Source organism: Haemaphysalis longicornis, unplaced genomic scaffold, assembly GCF_048455015.1.
Source record: "Haemaphysalis longicornis isolate Haplotype H1 unplaced genomic scaffold, Haemaphysalis longicornis Haplotype H1 scaffold_3, whole genome shotgun sequence".
NCBI lineage: Eukaryota > Metazoa > Arthropoda > Arachnida > Ixodida > Ixodidae > Haemaphysalis > Haemaphysalis longicornis.
In genome coordinates this window covers 62,264,673-62,287,867 of record NW_027526335.1, presented here as the reverse complement: position 1 = coordinate 62,287,867, position 23,195 = coordinate 62,264,673, and the positions used below count along the sequence as shown (strand labels likewise).

Sequence of the window (23,195 nt, the reverse complement as noted above, 5' to 3'; positions counted from 1 at the left end):
GAATGTTCTCTTTTTTAGGCATGCATGCCGTTTGCGATGCTCTTCCTCAAGGAGCGCTTTGGTCCGAAATCGCTCAATGAGAGCAATCAAACGGTATTTGACACAACCCTTTGATTTGGTGGCTAGTATGACAATATTTTTAATAAATGTTTCAGCTACAGTGTTGATTTACGAGTCACGGAAGGAAGGAACTTGAAGATTGGTGTTTTTCTGGTTCCCCGTATTTACCGCTTGCGACCTTTCGGCTTGTGGCCGGTCAGTAGCCGCAGAAACGGCCGTCGCCGGCCGTTCCCTTCCCAATGTTTGCCACGTGTAGCTGCGTGTAGTTGAAGCCCGGTCGGCAAGTTTCACCGGCTTTGGAGTGGGCGATAGCGGAGTGCGCCCGGCGATTATGGTGAACTTTTCCATCGCACCGCCGGTGTTTTAGATGAGGCGAAGACCAGACGTCGATCACCAAAAGTATTCGCCAACCAAAGGAACAGAGAGAACTGAAATTCAAATTCTGTGACTGATCGGGAGTAGGCGTTGTTGACACTGCCGTCAGTCGCTTAGGCCTAGGTAAGTCGTTCATTTGTGTTTTTAATTTGAAAACACGCTCGCGACAAGCGATATGTCCATGTCTGCCGGTCGTTCTCACACTGGATTGTTTTTATAACGTCTTGTTCTGACGCGCGCTGCTCTGAACTCCTTCATCGCTGGCTCGTACCGACGATGCCGGTTTGGCGGTTTTGGTTACTTGTTATATATAAAAAAACGAAAGAGTATTGAAGATAGATATATGTTACGCCAACAGGATTGTGCATGAGTACGGACATCACATCTAATTTTTGACTAGAATTTTGAGTCTCCATTCACTTCACGCGATCGTAAGATCAGTTTGCTGATACGAGTGCCGGCCGGCTACTGCCGACGTGTTCCGTCGGAACTTTTATCTCTTCGATCTTTACTTTTCTCTCTTTTTGTCGAGCAAAGGTTCGCAATTCTGAGGCATCAAAGAACAGTTTTGCGTGGCAGTCATGGCTGTAAAGCTGCTGCATGCGTGATGACAGGCGCTGATAACTTGGGAGCTAACGTGGCAGCTGATCTAACGACCTTTTCCGTTCGCTCCCCGTCCGGCATCCACTGACAGTTCACGATGCCTCCCTCGAGCCCCGTCCAGTACAAGAGAGCGTCATGGTGGTCACGTATGAACCCGGAGAAGCAGGAGACTCTGCTGAAGATGTCAATACTTTCAATGGCGGCTGTGTTGTGTAAGTACTGTGCGCACGTTTGATCTCCTAAACTCTGCGTATTGTTAAGGGTAGGTCGTGATGAGCTAACACGGCCGGAAATTAATGGAAAATTAAACAACCTTGTAGAAAAACCAAGTCAGGCTTCATTTAATTGTCGTTAATGGCAAGCGCTCAAGCTTTGAGTACCAACAATACTCAGTGCATAATAGACTATTCAAACTGACACCTTGTTGTTGACGCTTCTGTGAAGTGACGGTGTGTAATACAGTGTCAGGGAAGCGTCAGCAGGAAAATAAAAAAATTGGCAACCTAATGATAATAAGTGTCTTGCTTAAAAAAGAGCTTTGTAATTCTGAGATACCCGGACTACAGCGCTGTGGCTTGTCTTGTCTTGTCTTCCAGCATTTGTCTGCAGGCTCTTCTCAGTGCTCCGCTTCGAGAGTGTAATTCACGAATTTGACCCGTACTTCAACTACCGCACAACTCGCTACCTTGCCGAGGAAGGCTTCTACAGCTTTCACAACTGGTTTGATGACCGAGCATGGTACCCCCTGGGCAGGATCATTGGTGGCACAATCTACCCTGGTACGTCCTTGCTTGTATACCATGGAGCGTGTCGTACTTCATACTGGCATTGGTTCGCGTATATTAAAGCTTGTTCATTGTATTTTGAAATGTGTATTATACCTGTGCTACACGAGCATTTGAAAGGTCATTTCAGTCAAGAGGCCCAAATTTTAAATTCCATTCAAACTGGAAGGAGTTCCACCGAGAGAGAGAGAGAGAGAAACATGTTTTATTCCTGGCCAGGCTAAGTTCGGACGGTGGAGCCGCGGAAGCGCACCTCTATAGGCCCGAGCCCTGTCGACCAGGGTGCACTGGGACTGGGCGTCCGAGCGCGTGAGGGCAGACAGCCAGGAGTCGGGGGGGGGGGGGGGGGGGGTTGGGTTGGGTTGGGTTGGGTAGGGGAAGGAAGCAGGGCGGGGAAGTGCCAGATGGCATGGGGGGTGTCTTCGTAGTCGCCGCAGTGTGGACAAGCGGAATGGCGATATGTGGGTGAGGGTGGATCGAGTGGGGAGGGAATGGGTTTGGATTTGTCTCCAGAGGGATGATTCAACTGGGGATAACGAGGGGTGAGGGGGTGGTGCGTGAAAGCCTGTGATGGAGGGTGATTTCGCAGAAGGTGAGCAGTGGCTCTAGGTGAGGAGGGGGCCCTGCTGAGGGGTCCGGTGTATTAAAGCTCGGGCCGCCTCGTGTGCCTTCTCCACGCCGCCAAAGCCCACATGGCCAGGAGTCCACAAAAGGGAGATGGTGCGGTCAGGAGGGGGGTGGGAGCAGAGAATTTTGTGGGCGAGGGGCGAAATGATGCCCCTGCAGAAATTTCTAACGGCCGTTTGTGATGTACACGACAATTCTCAAAGGCAGTTGAAAGTTTACCCGCCGCGGTGGCTCAGTGGCTAAGGCGTGCTGCCGAGCACAAGGACGCGGGTTTGATTCCCGACCATGGTGGCCGCTTTTCTGATGGAGGTGAAAAGCAAGGACGCCTGTGTGTACAAGATTTTTACGCATGTTGAAGATCCACAGGTGGTCAAAATTAATCCGGAGCCCTCCACTACGCCGCGCCTCATCGCCTGCATTGCGTTGGCACTTAAACCCTGTAATCAATCAAATCAGTTGAAAGTTTCCGTGTTCGCCCGCCACGTCTTGGTGTCGCCACTGCTGTCCTGTTTCGTTATTAATAAAAATTTAATGTTAGAGTTAGAATGAAAAAAAAACGAAATATTAGTGATCAAATTGATCAATCTACAAGTGCGCACAGAACACGCACAAAGCAGCCGTTTCACCCCCCCCCCCCCCTTTCCCCCACCGCGCCACCCCGCATTGCCGGTGTTGAGAGTATCAAGTTACCTTGTAATCATAGAGCAAGTGCTAGAGAACAAAAGCAAGTGAAAAATGACGAGATTGTGCACTTTAAACACCAAGTTTTACTCATAAATAATTGTTGTTGTAATTACGGCATGCAGAAGCTGCACCAAAGAGTACAACCGTTCGCGTTTCAAAGGCCTTTGAGAACCTCAAAGGTCATTGGTGGTGCTCCTTTGACTCAAATGGAAACGAAGTGCAGAAATGCCATTTTTATAGCATTTAGTTCACACAAACATGTGAACTTATCTAGCTCGTATTACCTAGTCCAAATTAATCCAGATCCCTTTACTGTAGCACGTGTTGCCTTGGCTAGTTAAACTACAAAGATGTAATTATGTTATTGCACTTTATACTCTTTTTGTTTTCTTTTTTGCCTGGAATGAATATTGTTTACATGTTATCTCATTTCATCTCGCAGGGTTGATGGTGACGTCGGCAGCCCTGTACCATGCTTTGCAGTTCCTGCACATCACAGTGGACATCCGCAATGTGTGCGTCTTCTTGGCTCCATTCTTCTCCAGCCTCACCACACTGGTCACCTTTCTCCTGACCAAGGAACTCAAGGCGAGTCAAATGTGCTCTTTTGCAGAGATTACCAGTATAACTAGCCTTTGGCAAGGTTTGTTTGGAACCAACTGACTTCTTAGACATACTTGGAAAACTGGTGGTGATTGGACAGTCTTTGGGAGTACGCCTTCTATTCATTGTATTTAGAACTGGCCTGAACGAAAATGTGGTGTCTGCGGACTGTTCTTATTCATGATGATTCTTGAACTCGGAGTACATTCCTAATAATTTTAATTAGACAGTAGCCGCACACATGTACTCTCACACATTTATAACTAATTATCTGTGGACAAATGTTGTAGTCCGTGACTTGTTACCAAATTCTGCATTCACACTTACAAAATAGTATGTTGGATTGAATTATGCCTTTTCAAGGAACTGAGCTGCATTTGTGTTGTACTCCTTTTTAACTAATTGGACATTTGATGACTCTCTGTCCAGGATACTGCCTCTGGCCTGATGGCGGCGGCCATGATATCTATTGTTCCGGGCTACATCTCCCGATCGGTGGCTGGCTCGTACGACAATGAGGGCATCGCTATTTTCTGCATGCTGCTGACCTACTACATGTGGATCAAGGCTGTCAAGACGGGGGCCATCTTCTGGGCTGCCCTCTGTGGCCTCGCCTACTTTTACATGGTGAGCCCATGTGTGCCTTCTACCAGTGAGTTTGAGCAGGGGCAAACGTCTTCTTTTAGGTCGACCCTGAAACTCAGATTCAGCGGAAATTCTTCACTGTGCACAAGATTTCAACACTGCACCTTCCGATTGGGGCACACAGGCTGAAAAATTTACAGTTGTCTGTGGGTGTGTGCTCGGCTGCCCGTCAAAAACCGATACAGCGTGAAAGTCAAACACATACTTTTGTGCATGTGCATTGATGTCTTGCTCAGAGGAGTGGGCATGCGAGAAAGTGAGAAGACACTGCGGGTGAGTGGCTGGAAGGTTATGAACTTTGATGCTGCTCATTCCCTGCCATCCCAGCAGTGTTCCCAGGTGCGGCGGCCGCTTTTCTGATGGGGGCGAAAAGCAAAAACGCCTGTGTGTTCGAGATTTCGGCGCACGTTAAAGATCCCCAGGTGGTCAAGATTAATCCGGAGCCCTCCACTATAGCGCGCCTCATCGCCTGTGTAGTGTCGGCATGTTAAACCTTACACAGTCAATTCCAACAGCAGTGTGCCAAGCGTTTAGCTTACAAGCGTTTAGCTTGTCATTGCGGTGGGGGGGGGGGGGCCTCTTGAGAGTCCACCCAACTTTGCCCACCATCTGCTTGGCACTCTAGGGTGTTGTGTAGTGTGTGTATAAACAAAAACAGTAACAGTCCATACCTTCCCACTATGATGCTCCCAGCAGTGTCATCGCAGAAGTGCTTTGCTAATTGGGGGTCACACTTCTCACTATTTTTTTTTACTCCTTCCCAGGTTTCGTCGTGGGGAGGGTACGTGTTCCTCATCAACCTGATTCCTCTCCATGTCCTGGCATTGATGGCTACCGGCCGCTTCTCCCACCGCATCTACACTGCCTACAGCACGGTGTGTTGTGTTGGGATTCCCGGACAATCCTGGCGCAACTTTCGTAGTACAATGCACCCACATTGCAGACAGTAGCGGTCCCAGAGATTGGTTTTGGGGGGGGGATTTTTCGTTTGGAGGGAATAAAGAACCGCTCCCCTTCTTGCGCCAATTCTGCAGAGGAGGGGATAACCATGCAGGCGTGTGCGCGTATGCCGTGTGAACGCACAAATCACTTAGCGACAGAGTGGTTTTTGGCGCCTCTTCGGCGGTGCAATGGCTGGCTAGAGCCCGCATTTCTTACGGTCACAACACATTTGCGGCCTCTCGCGCAAGTGGGATTTAACTCTGCGCAAGTGGAATGCTTAAAAAAAAACTAAAAATAAGAAGCTGAGGACCTCTTTAGGGGGGGGGAGGCAATCGCCCCCTTTGCCCCCCCCCCTTTTTGGGACCATCACTGGTTGCAGATGGGACAAACCTCAAGGAAAAAATGATAATCGGTTCTGCTTTCTGATTGTCAAACTTCAGCACATCTTCATTAGGTGGTTTAGTGTGGGTAAGCATGCTGCTGCATCATAATTGCTGATGAGAAGGAATGGGCCATTTTGAAGAATTCGAATGCTGCCATGCTAATGGGAGTGCTAAACAAGAACGCCAAGTTTACAGTTTTTCCGTGAGCTCTGTTTAGCCCCAGTTACTCAGTAACAGTTCCACACTTGCTTTTCCAGGTCATTGTTATGTACTCATCGGTTCATCAGTGGCTGTGAATGCCACCAGAATTTGAGTTAACTGAAGTAGGCAAGTTGTGCCGTTCATGTTAAGCAGAATTTTTTTATGTGTTAGGCCTAAGGGAAACTTGCACATGAATGCGATTTATTCAAATCAACAGTGGCCACATGTGGTGTTTAGGTAAGCAGAACTTATTGGGTGCATCAATTCATTTTTAGTAGATACGCAGCCAGTGCACAGACAAGGGACACTTTCAAAATATTTTCCTTATATCGTCATTTGCTTGCACAATGCCAGTGTTTCTGCTGCACTACATGTGCTTTGTTTATCTGTTTGTGAAGTTTGTTCATTCTGCTTTATCTCTCTTTGTCTCTCTGTCTGTTCCACACAGCTGTACGTTCTGGGAACCCTGCTGTCAATGCAAATCTCGTTTGTCGGCTTCCAGCCTGTTCAGTCCTCTGAGCACATGGCGGTAAGTTGTGGGACCGCTTCGGACGGGGGACCTTTCTGTTGGTGCTTCCCAAGTCAATCAGCGTGAGGGAGTTTTAAGGAGCAAAGGGAATTCATTTTGTACTCTGCATCATGAGGGGTGGTACCTTTTATTTTGATCGCATCAATATTTTCGTGCCAAGTCACGTGCATGTTGCGGAGCGTTTTGATTACTCTATGAAGCAGGCAGTTATGAAAGGAGACATTTGTTTGGGGATCATTTTTGTTATCTTCTAAGATATGCTTTTGAGATTTCTGTATTCCGTACATTTTACCATGCTGAGCATAAGCATGCAATCAGTTTTGGCTTTTGGATGAGCAGTAATATTATGCCATGCCTTTGTGCCCTAATTTCAGGTAAATCATCATTGAATACTGGCATATATTGCATGCTTTTGTGCTCTGAAAGGACTGTTGGAAACAGTTTAGCTTGCGGGTAAAAAATTTCAGTTGTGAGTAGGCAGGGTGAAATTATGAAAAATATTCATTCAGAAGGTTCTTAAGTCCAACAGCTTAGTGAATGTTTTTGTAAGTACCTTCATCAGGACTTTTAAATTTACAGTACAGCTTATGCAGAAAATGGTTCGATGCAAAATTTATTGGTTCATGCATGTTTTTTGCTCTTGCAATAAGTTTCCCCTCTTAAAGTGTCATGTGCACTGTGGAAGTTATGAAAGATGAGCAGTGATTGTGCTGGTGCGAATGCATGAAAATGCTCAGAGCGTCAAAGGTACATACTTGTTGTAATTTTTGGGCGAAAGGAGGCTGGGATATTTTATTGCTGTAGGGGGAATGAAAATGGGAAAACCAGATGGCCAGGTGCATGTGCATGTGCAAACAGAGATGCTTGTATTTAGCCTGGCTCTTTCTCTTAAAAAATTGTCTCATGCCTAAAAAAAAAAATAAATAAAACAACTCACTGTACATTTGGGCACTGCACAAACAAGTTTTGCTTGCAATAATAACATTTGAATTCTGTTTTGACAGGATGTGGGAACAAAGGTGACTATTTTCCCCGCCACACTTTGGTTTTTCCCTGTGCCAGCTTATCTTCTAAGGCCAAATGTGCACCGATGGGTCACCTGTGCCCTTCTGGCCAAGCACAAAATTTTTTTCTGTGTTCTACTTAATTCTACAGCTCCCCTAAGCCCATAAACGAAAAATAGAGCTGGTAGTGCAAGTAATTACTGATTTATAATGAGGCCAATAATTGGACATCTGCCAATTAAAAATGTTATTTTGAGCGGGAAAAAAATTTCCCCTGTTTTCCTAAATTTTATGACCACATGAGCCTACAAGCAAAAGATGAGCGGCGCAGTGCAAATATTTACAGATTTACAAGCCTGGGAATACAACGAGGACCTCTGGTTCTTTTAGCCTCGACGTCATAATTTGTGTTCACTGGAGCTTTTTCTTCTTTGTAGCATCTGGCTCCGCTAAAACGCTACAATGGTGATGTATATCGCAAAACTCATATCCTTGAAGGACAATTTCCCAAGAAACTAGTAATTTTGATTTTGTTCCCTATGCGCTCGAGTGACTACAGCAATGGGATTCCGTTTGGAATCACCGGGACAGAAAGGGTTCATATCCTTCCCCCCACCCCTCCCAACTCCCCCTTCCTATACCACCCTTTCTGGTGCAGGCCCTGGGCGTGTTCGGCCTGTGCCAGCTGCATGCGTTTGTGGACTACGTGCGCTCCAAGTTGCCCAAGGAGCACTTTGAGCTGCTCTTCCGCACGGTCGTCATTGCCACGGCCTCTGTCACCCTTGCCGTGGGCGGCGTGCTCACCATCCTGGGCAGTATCCTTGGCCTTGTCCGCAAGGCGGAACGGAAGGGCATGTCGTGACACATTGTAATAAATACCCCTGTCACACGGGCACTTTCAATCCGAATTGGAGCGAAGCGCAATCGACATTTTGAGCGTGCTGGACGCACCGCCGCCGCGGCACGGCATGTTTTAATCCCGATTGAGAAGTTGCAATGGTTGCCCTCACGTACGCTAGATGGCACTAAAAATGTACTTCGCGGCCGGTGTCTGGTAACTTTGCGCAGTCGTAGTTATACGGAACTATATAAATGTTACCGCACGCTTATTTGAGTCAAGTTATTTGGCACAATTTGGGGCATTAGTTGACATTGTCACCTTCTGTTCCATTGCTCAGTGGGGACGAGAGTATCGCCGCTTTTGTTCGATCGCGCTTGGAAGCCTCGGTCACGCTTGGGGAACCAGGGTTGAGTTTGAGCGGTTTCGGGCTCGATCGCAATTGAAACTGCTGTGTAGCAGCGCCCGTTCCGTATTGAGCTCAACCCATATCAACTCAATTGCGATTGAAAGTGCCCGTGTGACAGGGGTATAACTGCACAGCAGCAGTCTTTCTTGCACTGGAAATTGCATCTCTTTCATGGGTGCTGTAATAACAACATCAGCTTCATTTCATTCGACACATTGCTATGTCACGATAGCAAGCACACCAGTTTCTTTGCGACCTTCGGCTATAACATTAGGATAAAAAACGAAAGGGGTCGGACGGGTGTGCTGAGCGCAACTGAAAAGAAGAGCAGGACTGTGGGCTTGAAAGGCAATGTCAGTGTAGTTGAGTTGAAATTGAGGAAAGTACCATTTTCTAGCAAATGGTAACCACCAGATAGCTGGTCTGCATGATGATATAATGAACTCAAGGTTTCAACGGGTGCCTATCTGGTCTGGAAGGACATGAAAAGACATAATAAAGAAGACGCTGACCTGAAGAGAAGATAGAACAATGACGTTTCGGCCCCCCGAACGGGAGCCTTGTTCACACTCTCCCGTGACAAAGCTCGCTTTCGGGGGGCCGAAACGTTATTGTTTTATCTTCTCGTGTGGCCGGCGTCTTTTATATTATGTCTTTTAAGATGATGTAATGCCAGGTCCGGGCACTCTTGTAACAACCCGGTAGTTTGACTGTGGTTCTCAGAAAATTTCGTGTGCGCCTTGAGGACTGCCCTACTCTGGCGGGCCCTACTGTCGGAAGCATTGGACACTCAGTTGGGGCGGAGTTGTTGTATTCTACACCAATAACCTCCTGAACCAGAGCTTTGTTGTATGAAGCAAGAATGGGGCCAATGGTCACTGCATTACACAGGCAAAGTCAGCTTTTAATAAGTTCGGTCAGTGATAGCCCAGTTTCTGGCTTCTGATACACTGTACCTTGTGCCGTGCACTTGGCATGCCGACTTCCCAGCTTTGTCTGGTACCACAGTTAGTGTCATGTAATGGAGACTGAAGTAGGAAACTTAAAATCCACTCCTTTGATTAAAAACTATTCAGTGATGGCAACATTGATTTCCAGCAAACAAGATTGTACTGTGATGTGAAAGGCCAAGTCTTCTGAATGTCATGCTGTCTTTGTGGTCCCTTGCTTCCCACTCAACTGTTTGGGAAATTGTGGCCTTTAGTACAACCATAGGTCCATAGTCTCATATTCAAAGGCGTTGCTTGGGAAAATGATGTGGTCGGTCGCTGCCACAGGACACGCGAGTTTGTGCAAGCAAACTGCCCGACACATTGCTTCCTTAACGGGGACGCACTTCAGAGATCTCGCCCTGGACGGGCCGCTTCTACTCGCTGCTGGACCCCTCGTACGCCAAGAACAACATCCCCATCATCGCCTCTGTGTCCGAGCACCAGCCGACGTCCTGGTCCTCCTTCTACTTTGACCTGCAGCTGCTGGTTTTCATGTTTCCCGTGGGCCTCTACTTCTGCTTCAGCAAGCTCACCGACGCCAACATCTTCATCATCCTCTACGGCATCACCAGCATCTACTTTGCCGTGAGTGCTGCTCTAAATTTACCCCAAGGAGCTTGTCATGTGTTTTGCACTGCGGTGTAATAGAAAACTGCATTGAAAAAATCCTGGGCCATCTCCGCTAACGTGAAACCTGTTGAGGCGCGAAGCATGCAGTGTGCAAGTGTATTCTTGGCACCTTGGCCTTTTTTTGCCAGCAAAAGTGAAGCCCGTGAGGGGTACAAGTATACAGCTTTGCTTTAAAATTCTCCTCAAAGCACAAAGTTCCCTAGCGCAAGGCGTAAACGAGTGTCCCGGTGTTTTTTTAGTACGCGTTAAACGCTCCAGTGCGAGGCGTAAATTTGTGTACCGGTGTTTTTTTTTTTTTTTTTTTTAATAGTACACATTACGTTCTACCGTGAAGTGTGAACGATTTTCCCGGTGTTTTAGTACCATGACTACATGAGATGAACGACGATTACGACGACGACGACAGGAGATGCTAACAGCCCCAGCCTATAAGGGTCTTCTCCCCTAAAAGACTTTCAAAAGATTGACCCACTTTGCATTTCTCAATTTAAGCAATGATGTGGACATTATGTAAGCAAGGCTTCATTTGCCTGACCATATTCTAGCCATGCAGCCTTTAATGTTCACTAATTGTAAAATAGGTGGTGCTTGATCGCATCATTTTGTAGCACGATATATCGTAATGATGCATTGCTTTGTTTTGTTCTGCTGGTAAGCTGTGTTCGTTGCTTTGCTGCAAAGCATTACTTATGTGCAGTGTGTGATAAATTACCACACCAAACTGCTCTTCTCGTGTCCTTTGCACAGATGTGGTAGAGACCTGGAAGGGACGATTCTATTTGTTGGTTAAAAAAAGCATGAATATCATTGAATGCTTTCTAAATACAGTGACCTCCCACTAAGACGAACTCGAAGGGACCATGATAGTTTACCCTCAAAAAAAAAAAAAAAAGAAGAAGAATTGGCAACACGCCTAGGTGCATGCAAATACCTTGCTTCAAGACGGTGAATGAGGTAGACTTATAATGCTGGAAAAAGGGAAAAAAGCACACATTTATTTGAGCGCACTTGATAGAAGACTGTCTTCAAGTGCGCTTGCCTGGTTTTATCCAGTCCAAGTGGCAACGGAGAGCGTATACCTGCTAACTCAAGCTGAGAAACAGCATTGGTCAGGTGCTATGTTCGCAAACAAGAAGTCTCCATCGATTTCTACTTTTTTTATCCTCCTAGTTTTGCGCCTCTCTTTTCCCGAGCAGAGAGGCCACAAAACTCGCCTTCGCTCTTTGTTTTCTTTGCTTTGCTGCTGGCTCCGCTGGCTGAAGGGTGGAAGAAGTGGTAGAGCTTTTTCCGCGTGCCTTTTTTTCTCGCTTCCTCCCTTCCTCCATGGCGCGAATTCACTTCGCGCTGTGGTTTTCTTTTACTTTTCTTTCCCTCTGGTCGTGTGAATGCGTCACCAAGACTGACCCCACCAAAACTGCCATGTTCGCTATGCTACCCAGAATCGGCTGCAGTGGTGGCCTCATCGAAAGTTGTTCGTCTTAACCAAAGAATGTGCACAGGGCTGTTTATCCTAAGCGGATTTGTTTGCATTGGGTCTATGGAAAACCAAACAAACGTTCCCATGTTGTTCTGCATAAGTGGGAATTCGTCTTAACCTCTTAACGGGAGTTCATTGTATTGTTAAACATGTAAGAAATTGTGTTGCCATAAAAGGTATCATTACATATAGTAATGCTAGATGCAGTTAAACCTTGCGAGATGCAAAACATCAGATTCAAGATCCTATGTGGTCCCTGTAGTTTTTTTTTCATGTTTCATAAATGTTTCTCCACCTCAACCTCTTCCTCCTCAGGGCGTGATGGTGCGTCTGATGCTGGTGCTGGCCCCCGTGATGTGCATCCTGGCAGGCATCGGGGTGTCGTCCATGCTCACCACCTACTCCAAGCAGGTGGACAGCGTGACCCCACTCGACAAGAAGGGCCGCCGACACGAGGGGAACTACTTCATGCGCACCGAGGCGAGTCCGTCTTTTACTATCTCGGTCCTGCGGTTGGCAGGCTGAAAATGCCAACAGCCGTGTACTTTGGAAGATGCAGCTACTTACATGCTATTCATATTTTGCCTGTTCTGTCGCAGTGAATGCTTAGAAACTGTGTATAGACAACTGCTGCACTGGCATCTGCAGGTGGCGCAAGGCTTTGTGGCCATGATGTGCATCTTCCTGACGACATACACGATGCACTGCACGTGGGTGACCTCGGAGGCCTACTCATCCCCCTCCATTGTGCTCTCGGCCAGGGCACACGACGGCTCGCGTATCATCTTCGACGACTTCCGCGAGGCCTACTACTGGCTCCGGCATAACACCCCTGAGGTGTGTACCTTCTTGGCACACAGATGAGGGTTCCCTGCGGGACACCTTGGTGGCCGATGTGTCTTATTTTCGCTGCATTTGTACTCCACTTCAATTTGTTTGGCAGGGTGGAAAGGTCACGATTTATTACCAAAAAAAAAAACGACGTTTCTGAACATTTTTTGTTCAGAAACTGAACATTTCAGTTTGCAAGGCACTGTTGGATCTTTCATTGAATAAAACTGGTCCCAGAACGCTTCCTTGCAGCACACCACACAATATCTCCTTAAATGAAGACTGACTTCTTCTAGAGGACACCAAAAATTTGGATTTATTGATTCAACAGCAGAATTTGCTTCAGTTATATTGCACGAATATTTCCTTTTTGTTGATGTATCAGTTTGAGGCCGGAAAGCTATAGTGGGCCTCTTTTTATGTCATCAAATCGTCCATGCTTGACCCAGCCCTTTGCTCCCCATTGCCTCAATGTATTACAGGACGCCAAGGTGATGTCGTGGTGGGACTACGGCTACCAGATAACGGCCATGGCCAACCGCACCATCCTTGTGGACAACAACACGTGGAACAACACGCACATCTCGCGTGTCGGCCAGGCCATGGCCTCGCCCGAGGACCGCGCCTACGAGATCATGCGCGAGCTTGACGTCAACTACGTGCTCGTCATCTTCGGCGGCCTCTCGGGATACTCATCGGATGGTATGGTGCCACTCTTCTGAATCCTTTCACTGCCCTGCTTCTGCGCTATACTGTACCCTTCCCCATCAAGGTTGCTGCCGTTGCAGGGTTCTCCCTCCAAGGTGGTGCTCAATCACATTTTGTTAACACTCACTTCTTAACTGTTATTCATGGTTGCTGAAACTTGGCAGCAACTCGGGTCCGTACGTTCGGCATTGCCGTCAAGGTAGCAGAGTTGATTCATTGGTACTGGAGAGTATGAAAGGGAGTGAGTGGAGGGCACAATGGAAAATGAAGGGCGCAAAGAAAGTGCCAGGGGAAAAGCAGCGCACATGGTACAGTGGAAGCATGGGGAGAAGATTGCGGGATAGTGGGGAGGAAAGATGGGCAGAATTGTACAGTTGTTGGTACCCTGCTTCCTGCTCATTCTTTATTGACAGTGGCACTGTTAGTTGCCACTTTGAATTGATAACTACACTGTCCATCCAAATGAGGCCGCAGTTTACTGGTCTGTTCTTGCTTAACTTTTATTACCCTGAACGATTTTTTACTTGCAAACTGAATAATCTCACAAAATTCTCATGGCTTGAAGTTTTGGTGTGTTTTTTTTTAATGACAAACAGTCAGGACAGTAATGTTTATACGCATAAACTTACTACCAACCGTCTTATATTTACAATGTTCTGCCGTGCAATTCAACGTCCTATGCGAACCACAAGGAATTGTTCACCCAGGGGCAAGCAAGCCCAGGGGCATGGCTGCATTGGTGGAAGAGGGGATAGAGAATCAATGTTAAGGTTGCTTGACTACTGGATAGTGGTAAACTCCACGGTAGAGCTTAAATTACAAAGGCTGCGCATGCAGCAGTTAATTAAGCAGGGATAGACTAATCTTTGAGGATAAGGTTGTTCTAGGAATGGTGGACAAGTGCTTATCGAATCTGCCCTGCCTACTGAGGACTGGATGTTGTCTGCTGAGGAGAATGAAAAGAAAATGCGCATGCATATTAGTGAGTCTGGCTGCACTGATGATAGTGCGAGCTATCCAGGAAGTTGTGGGAAACAGTAAGAAGAATTGAAATGTGCTGCTTTCGAGGTGCATCAAGCAGTGGCAGTTGTGGTTATCATGCGAGAAGAAACAGCCTGTGAACTGAAGGGTGCCTATTTTTTTCTTTTGTGTGTTGAAGTTAAAGGAGCGCAGGGAGAGTGTGCTGCGTCAGATGGCTGATTCCTTTGACCCCCCTCCCATTCTCGCAACCCTAAAACGATGCCCCAGGTGCGTCGGTCGATCAGCGGATCCGCCAAAAAACCGCACTATAAACGGTATTGTGTTTTGGCCAACCACGTTTTAAGGGGGGACACTGGTCTTGAGGACATTTTTGTTATTTTTTCACCTTTGTGCTTGAAATTTACACATTGAGTGTATTTTAACATCCTGAGCACAAATATGCAGTCAGTTTTTGTCTATGTGGTGCAAGGTCAGAGCTATGCAACATGTTATGCCTTTTAATTTTGGGCAATTTTTTTATTATCTACCTATGAAATACTCAAATAGCTTTTATCCCTTTGTGCTCTAGAAAGACCAGGGAGTGCAGCTATACCACAGCAGTAATTTTAGCCTCGTTTCTGCAAATGCTGTAAACTTCATAAATGTCAGGTCATCAATTCAATGTTTTTTGTAAAACTAACTGCATACAATCTTGTACTAGCAAAAAGAAATTCTATATTTTTGTGGTTTTATTGCACTCTTCAGTTCATAGCTTTCGAATGCAGCAAAAATGATACAAATCGAATTAGTGCATTCCAAGGTATTGTACCCTGACAGCTGAACATGTGGGGAAAAAATTGGTTCTGAGAAAATGGGGCTCGAAGTTTGGAAACATAAGCACAAATGGTCATTTAGGCAACTTCAAAGGGCAACAGCTTTGTAAATACTTATCATACAGCTATGATATTTTGCAGGTACATTCTTTGGGACCTGTAGACTGCAAATAAAATTAATACAGAAAATTGATATTTTGGCAAATTTTAGGTCCTCAAGACCAGTGGCCCCCCTTAAAGGCTTATGCATTGAGTTTTATGGGGGGCAAACTGGTGGTCACAAAAAGCCGTGTTATATCCGGTCCTGCACTATAAGTGGTTACGTTTTAAATGTTCGACACTGTACACGAGCTCAGTTACTTGTGACCTTGACAAAGGTCTCTTATGTATCACCAAACTGAGTGAGCTGTCCCTTTCTGGATGATGAAACATGCACAAGAGCCAACTGATGACTGAACCAAGATATGCACACCAACATAAGATTTGGTGCTTTTTTTGTGGATAGATGGCTTTCCATAGTTTGTGTACTTGCTTTCTCATCTCACCTTTTTTTATTTGTGTAGACTTTGCTACAGAAGGAGGGACCTGGGAGCATAATTAATTCATGCAGTTTGGTCATGATAGAGCAGCCTTTGTTAATGCCAAAGTGATTTTTGTACTTTTGTATGTAATCTTGCAGCCCTAATGGACGTGTTGGCTGTGTTTGGATGCGTAGCGCAGCAGGTGTTCTCCACATGCAATTAACCATAAGTGCTGCTTGGTGGTCGGTCAGGCGTATGCCAAGTAATTATTTTCCGCATGGCTTCATGTCACCGGGAAGTTTCGTCGAAGTAATGGATGCTTTCGGTTATGCTTTAAATGGCAATGCTGCTTGTTCTCTCCGTTTTAATGTCACCTTGCTCATTTGCTCTGTTGCTTTTACAATGCTTTTTAGATCAAGGTTTGCGCGCTTTCTGTAGACTTGTCATCTTGTGAGGTTCACGGTTTCTTGAATATTGGCCTCCTGAACTTTGACTTTTGCATACCGTGAACAGTGCCTAATTGAACACAATATTGGCCGCGAGGGCCACCATTGGAGAAGCTGGCGCTGCAATCGTCACTTATAGGATCTGCGTTCCTGTCTTGCTGTGTAGTTGGCTTGCAGCGTGTGACACTTCGTTTAGGACATGCTTCGTAAGTGTATTTTCGTGTTAATTTTCGGAGCTTGCAGTTTGTTCTCAATGCATGAAGCAGTGCAAGGGCTGTTTTCGTTGCACACACAGCGTTGTACATGTCACGTCGCAAGTATTTTATAATGAATTAACAGCGTACTTTTCTCGGCATCAGTTGCATCGTCCTTGGCGTTAGCTGGCAGTGTACGAGCTGTGGGTCTTGATGGCAGCAACTACCTAGACGCAGCAGTGTCGCCGGGAACAAGCGATTCGCTGATAGCTTGCCCGGATCATGTGGTTTGTAGACCACTTTTTTTCGTAATTTGCATCAAAGCCACAAGAAGGAGGCACACAGTGGCCACAACACGTGGTTGCATAAGCACAGGCAATGTGTTCTAGTAGACGACAACATAATTTTGCTTCTCTTCTTGCTTGTCTTCTCGTGCTGTAAAAACTGTGCGTGAGCTGCTTATTATTCCCCCGCAAAGTCGTCTTGGTGGGCGCCAAGTGAGCTCCAGCTCCTCCCTTTGCTACATGCAGACATCAACAAGTTCCTGTGGATGGTGCGCATTGGGGGCAGCACGGACCGTGGGCGGCACATCAAGGAGCAGGACTACTACACGCCCTCGGGCGAGTTCAGCGTGGACCGCGAGGGCTCCCCCGTGCTGCTCAACTGCCTCATGTACAAGATGTGCTACTACCGCTTCGGATCCGTCTACACCGAGGCCGGTGCGTGCTCTTGTCTTCTCCTCCATCACCCTAGCTAGTACGAGAGCAGCTTGAGGGAAACGTAGTTGGTGCTTGCAAGCGCCACTGGGTGGCCTGTCGGGAGGTTTTAAGTGCAGAGCGCTTTAGGGGCTGGCTTAGTCGTCGTAGCTCACTCACTGGACCCAAGCAGAGCTGCACGGCGTTCCGTCGTCGCGGCGTAACCCAGAGGCTTCAAAAGCAAGCAGTTCGTATAGTCATAAGCCTTCGAAACTCGCGAACTGCTGGCGTTTGTCACTCATCTCCCCGTCGTTTAGCGCATAGAAAACTGTAGGTACATTTGAGGCAAAATATACGTAATTAACCGGCAGAGCCCGCTTTCATTTGGTTAAGAACGCTCGTTGGGTTGGTTTTTACGATAGTAAGCGGGAAAAAGTGTCAGTGCAACGCTGGCACGTGTGGGAGGAAAAGCATGCACAAAAAGAACAGAACTCTTGCTGGCGCGGTTTCAGGCTAGGGACGTGTGAGCACTGCGAAGGTGGGAAATTTAAATTGCATTGTGTGGTAGCAGTGAGCGGATAACGGCACTACAGCCCCTTATGGCGAATCACTGCTCTGCACTTCCGACAGTGTGGGATCCGTCGACCCCGAAGGACAAGACTCAAGCGTCGGGGGGGAGAGGAACGACCATCGAGGTCTATGTTTAATGGAACATCAAAGGGAAGAGAAGACGAAGAAAGAATGCGTGCGCTCGGGAAGCGTGAGACATGACCATGCCACCCAAGGGAGATTGACCTAAGTTCACTACAGATAATGGCTGGCCGCACCCGGCCTATGGCGGTCGATGGCGATGCGGCTGTGACCCATTCAAAGAGATTCTACATTTTCCCGGCCGCCAAGGACGTAGAGACAGCATGCTTTTAAAGGGCAGAGACGTTGAGAGGGTAGCCTGGTTCGATCGGGTAACGTTCACCGACTTCGAAATCAATAACTGAAGGGTGAAGTATGGTGCACTAGCCTCCTCCGCCGTTTTCTGTGGCAGCCCGAGAGGACACTTTGGTTTCTGGAGCTCCCGATGCGAACACATCCACGTAGGGTCTTCCCACCACGATGGGGACTGTAGCAGCGACTGGTCTCCTATACCTTTTTTTAGGGCGTCAGTCAGGTTCTCGCTTCTTGAGCAACACTGCCCCTTATCCGGGGTCTCAACCAACTGGTCACATGTTCGCTCTTCTGCATCGAAGTTGTCGTATAGGTCGATGTCCTGCTTCCGAGGAAGAGCGTGTTCGTGTCGTGCGTCTTCTGAGACTTGAACCCTCGTTGAAGCGCGTACTGGATCTTTACTGACTGTGGCCTCCGATTCTCCAAATCGTTCGAAAGCGAAAGGCACACCAGGCAGGCTCGCGTGTAGAACCACGACGTTCTTACAGTGGACTGTTTTCGGCGTAGTCTGAACACGTCCTTGAACTGTCCAGCCCAGTCGTGTTTCTACAGCTTTCATGCTGGGTCCAACTGTTTTTATGTTCCCTGTCACTATGTCCCAGTAGAAGTCGGAACCAATCAAAATCGATATGCCGTTGTTTTTTCCTGATCCGCACAGTACAGCTGTAGTGTCGATAGAGTGCGACTTTAAAACATTTATGATGTTCTGGTCGGGAACAGGAATCATCTGGTTGCAGATCGACGAAACCTCCAGTGCTTCGACACTGAGTGCTTTTTCACCTGTAGGGTCAAGCAGGTGAACTCGAACTCTTCTTAGAGTTTCATTAGTTTCTTTCCCTCCGAAGACTCCTACAGTCAGGACCTCCTTTCCAAGAAATTCGCATCCTAACTTCCTAGAGGCTGCGGTAGTGATGAAACTCCGCTGGCTTCCCCCGTCTAACAGAATCCTGCACCTTTCGGCGCTACGGGCGCCGGAAGCCTGGATGTTCAGCGTCTGGAGGAGGATCGCGCTACCTGTTTTTCCTGAGAGGAGCTGTAGGGGGTCCGATATAAGTTGTCCCTTTTCATGGCTGTCCGGATCTGCGTTGCACATCGAGGAGACATGTCGTCGTTTACACCGCAGGCAGGCAATTCTCTTTCTGCACTTTCGGGCGATGTGTCCTCGGGTCAAACAACGGAAACAACGTCCGAATCTGGTAAGAAGGCTCTTCTTATGTTCCATGGTTACGTCTTCAGCTTCGCAAGACGCTGCGTCATGTGAGGCGGAACAAAACAAGCACTTTCGTATGTCGGGAGCTGCGGCATGCAGGGACGCTGCAGTATGCTCATGTTCGAAAATTCCTGTTCGTAGCTGTTCCCCTGGCTTGTCGTCCTTCTTAAACTTCGTTAAATCCGACGTGTCCTGAATAACTGCTTCCAGGCACTCAACTTCGTTTCCAAAGAAGTCCATGAGTTCGTCAAACTTTTTCTTGTGGTCGATCGGTTGTTGCTCTCGCTCTATGCCAGTTGACCTCGATGCAGTACACGAAGTTCTTGACCACTGGTGGTACCTCACGATCATGTCTCGAGGGAGTGCTCGTAGAAGCAGCTCACGTAACATGGAGCAATAGGTGTCCGCGCTTGTTCCAAGGGCGTTCAAGCTCCTACAGTGTACTTGAACCTCGTCGTAAAGCTTTCGAAGTTGTGCGACGTCACTCGAAGACGAAACTGCTCTGATGTCAATCAGTGCCCGCAGGTGGTCTTGAACAATCCTAGTCTGATCGCCGAACCGCTTCAGGAGTATTTCTACTGCGTCGTAATAGCACTGTTCTGTAACGGGGAGCCCAGTTACTGCGGAAGCGGCCGATCCGGTAAGCAGGCTGGTCAAATAATGAAACTTTTCAGTCGCTCGCAGTTTCGAATTCTTGTGTATGGCGTGCTCAAATTGACTCCAGAATCTGGTCCAATTATGACGGTCTCCATCAAACTTCGTCAGTTCTATGGTCGGTAGCTTCGTTTTGGTGGTTGCGGTTTCACTAGGCGGCGGTCTCGTTAAAGAAGGCGAAACGAGCGACTCACCAGCCTGTTCGCCTCGAGATCTGTGTTGAAGCTCCGCTCTTATCTTCACCACCTTGTCGTTGTAGGAAGTCGTGTTGGAAGTCTCTTCGGTGACCATTTCGTCCATGATGTCCCCCAAAATGTCCTCGTCCAGCTTCAGGATGGGTCGATACATGGCCTCGATCCTCTCCAAGGATACCGCTGCGTCCATCGCCGTGGTCAGGGTGCCACTTCGGAGGCCGTCTTTTATCTCCGTCAAGAAGGCGGAAAGCTTGTCGCGAAGGGCAGTTCGTCGCCGCAGCTTGCGCTCGATTGAAATCATCCTTGGTCCTTGGAGGTAGGTCCGCCGGTCAGTCGAGCAGAAGCCGTCGAAGAAAAGCTATCGGTCCTGCTTGTCGGTGTCGGCCTGGCAGACACGAGTCCCGGGTCGTTTCGGCACCAAGTTGTGGGATCCGTCAACCCCCAAGGACAAGACTCAAGCGTCGGGGGGGAGAGGAACGACCATCGAGGTCTATGCTTAATGGAACATCAAAGGGAAGAGAAGACGAAGAAAGAATGCGTGCGCTCGGGAAGCGTGAGACATGACCATGCCACCCAAGGGAGATTGACCTAAGTTCACTACAGATAATGGCTGGCCGCACCCGGCCTATGGCGGTCGATGGCGATGCGGCTGTGACCCATTCAAAGAGATTCTACAGACAGCTTTCAGATTGAGTGGCTGTAATTTTTTTGACGAGCACGGGTTTTCCTGCAGTAGAGGAATAAATTTATTAAGTCATTTTAAGTAGGAGTGTTCCTCTATTTCCAGAATCCATGAGGTGAGGGGGCAGCCTTTGCTCTGGGGTACAGGAGTTGCAGGACTTTGAGATTGCTCATGGATGGCGGTTTTAGTGTAGCTTCTACATTTCTTGCCATGTGAAGTAGGGAGTGTCAGTTGGGGGAACCATGCAATGCTTCATTTTCAACACAAACGAATTTACATCAAATTTTATGCACTCGGTGGTTTTTGAGTTATTAGTCACTACTACAGCATACCGTGCCATTCGCATTTGCAGTAATAGATGGCAGTTCGGTTATCTGTGTCCATGAAAGCCTCCCTTTTGCTGTCCACTCCAGCACTGCTGCTCAGGGGATGCATGAAGAGGGGTACTTGACCACAGCACTTGTGGAATTCTTGATGCGGCTTAGGAAAACTAGATTTATAAACTGATGGAGTAATACCCCTGCTACACTGGCATCCGAATGTCATTCGAACCAAATGTCATTTGACTCAAATGAGGGGCTTTGAAAGCTTTAAAAATCGCTCATCGTGCTGTCTAGTGCTGCTGCTGTCAAGTTCTGTTTTTACACAATAATGCAGCAATCAAATTTAGCAGCAGTCTTTCGCATTAAAATGATATAAAATTATAAATAACGTAAGCTTTGTTATGGTTCTTGCTTAATCCTGGATCACAATCGAGGGTTTTTTTTCTTGTGCTGTCTGGCCACACTGGTTTGTGCTTACTCACTCTGGTGCTAAGAGTATAGAATTATTACATCTTGATATATGATAGCCCGAATGTCTCACTGGGTGCTCTGAGCCGAATGGCATTTCAAAACCCAGCGGAGCAGCACAACTTTGCATTTGAGTCAAATGACATTTGGTTCAAATGGCATTCTCACGTTAGCGTAGTAGGGGTATTAGAAAGTGGGCCTCTGTTATTCTGACCTCGCACTCGTCTCGTCCCCCAAGGCAAGCCCCCTGGCTACGACCGGGTGCGCAACGCTGAGATCGGCAACAAGGACTTTGAGCTGGACGTCTTGGAGGAGGCGTACACGACGGAGCACTGGCTGGTGCGCATCTACAAGGTCAAGGACCTGCCCAACAGGGGCGTCTGAGGGGCATGCCCTCTCCACCCCCCCCATCTCGGTTCACCCCCCGTGGCATCAACCCTGCATCAGCCGGTGTGCCAAGCCTGCGGCGGCACCACGCGTCTTCTCCATTCCTCCACGGGCAACCCTGGTGTCATGACACGAGCACAAGGCATCCTCTCTCTTCAAAGGAATGGCCCAAGACTACCTTGTGCTCTCTTCTTTTTCTGTTTTGTTTTTCTGTGTTGTACACATCTGTGTGAAACTTTTCCTTCGTTCACTGGGTGGGAGTGCCTGGGGGCAGTCTGTTGGTTCCTCTTTCATCTGTTGTCCAGACCGAGTGTGGAATGAGAGGATGGATGCTGAGTGGGAAAAGAAAATAAATTTTTTCATACAAAAGTTGAAGTTTCTTTGTTTGAGCACAAAGCAGTGCGCGCGCATACAAAGGAATCTCACACATAACGGCAACAATGCAGTGTGGCCTGGAAAATGCAGAGAAAGCGGTGCAGGTGCAACTTGACTAAGCCCCCCCCCCCTTAAAAAAAAAGGAAGAGAGCAGGCAAGCAATGCAATTATTTCTTAGCAAATAAGGCTTCCGCAGTTTGTAGCAAATGCATATATTTCTGTGTATAGCAACACTTTCAAAGCACAACTTTGTTATGACCGCAGACAGAATTTGTAAAACAATTTTTCTATCGTAATACACATTTTACCAAAAAGATATGTAGTTATTTTAAATAAGTATGTTTTTTTTTCTTCTTTTTGTTGGTGTGACATACAAGTAATAAATGTTTGTTTTAGCAATGTTACAAGATAGTTCTTTTGCCTTGTAGCATTTAGTGTCGTCGAAAATTTGTCTTTGCGTAATAAAGCAGGGTAAAAGCAATCCAATGCATACTTTTTAAAGTGCGAAGTTGGCATACGTAAAAGCTTGGGTGCCCTACTTTCCACAGTAATCGAGTCAGCCTTTTTGGTGTTGATGCTGTTCGTATAAAGGGACCACAAAGACAACGCGCATCATTGTTTTTATTGGACCTGCCTTTGGTAACTTGCTAAGCTCCATTTCAGCGCTGAAGGATGTTGTTTTCACCCAAAAGAGACTGCTAATATTAACAACCATCACATTTCTCGCTACGCATCAGCAGCAATGTTATTGGGAAAATACCAGAAACGCAGCAATCATGTTTGTTTATTGCTATCGTTAATGTGGCGTGATTAAGGTAGTTTTACATAGCACTTGCGTTTTTAATATATCCGTAAACCCAACAAACAGCTTGACAGAAACATCACCAAAGCTGAAGTCTACAGTGCTATGCCAGCAGCGCAAAAAAACGCAGCTCCGAGGTCTGACAGTATTGCTAACACAATGATCCGTAGTCTCGGTGATTAC

The 23,195-nt window shown here is 47.2% G+C and overlaps 1 protein-coding gene across 1 annotated transcript; it reads left to right on the top strand.

Annotated features, from left to right (window-relative positions):
- The first annotated feature begins 305 nt into the window (after positions 1 to 305).
- On the top strand, positions 306 to 22,204 carry Stt3a (catalytic subunit 3A of the oligosaccharyltransferase complex). The gene is made up of 14 exons (XM_077703268.1): positions 306 to 558; positions 1,130 to 1,250; positions 1,635 to 1,817; positions 3,577 to 3,722; positions 4,167 to 4,364; positions 5,147 to 5,257; positions 6,357 to 6,437; positions 8,100 to 8,256; positions 10,030 to 10,265; positions 12,103 to 12,267; positions 12,436 to 12,624; positions 13,101 to 13,320; positions 16,811 to 16,999; positions 21,687 to 22,204. Exons 2-14 carry the CDS (start codon positions 1,136 to 1,138, stop codon positions 21,830 to 21,832), a joined length of 2,136 nt encoding a protein of 711 aa, XP_077559394.1. The 5' UTR covers positions 306 to 558; positions 1,130 to 1,135; the 3' UTR covers positions 21,833 to 22,204.
- The last annotated feature ends 991 nt before the right edge of the window (positions 22,205 to 23,195 follow it).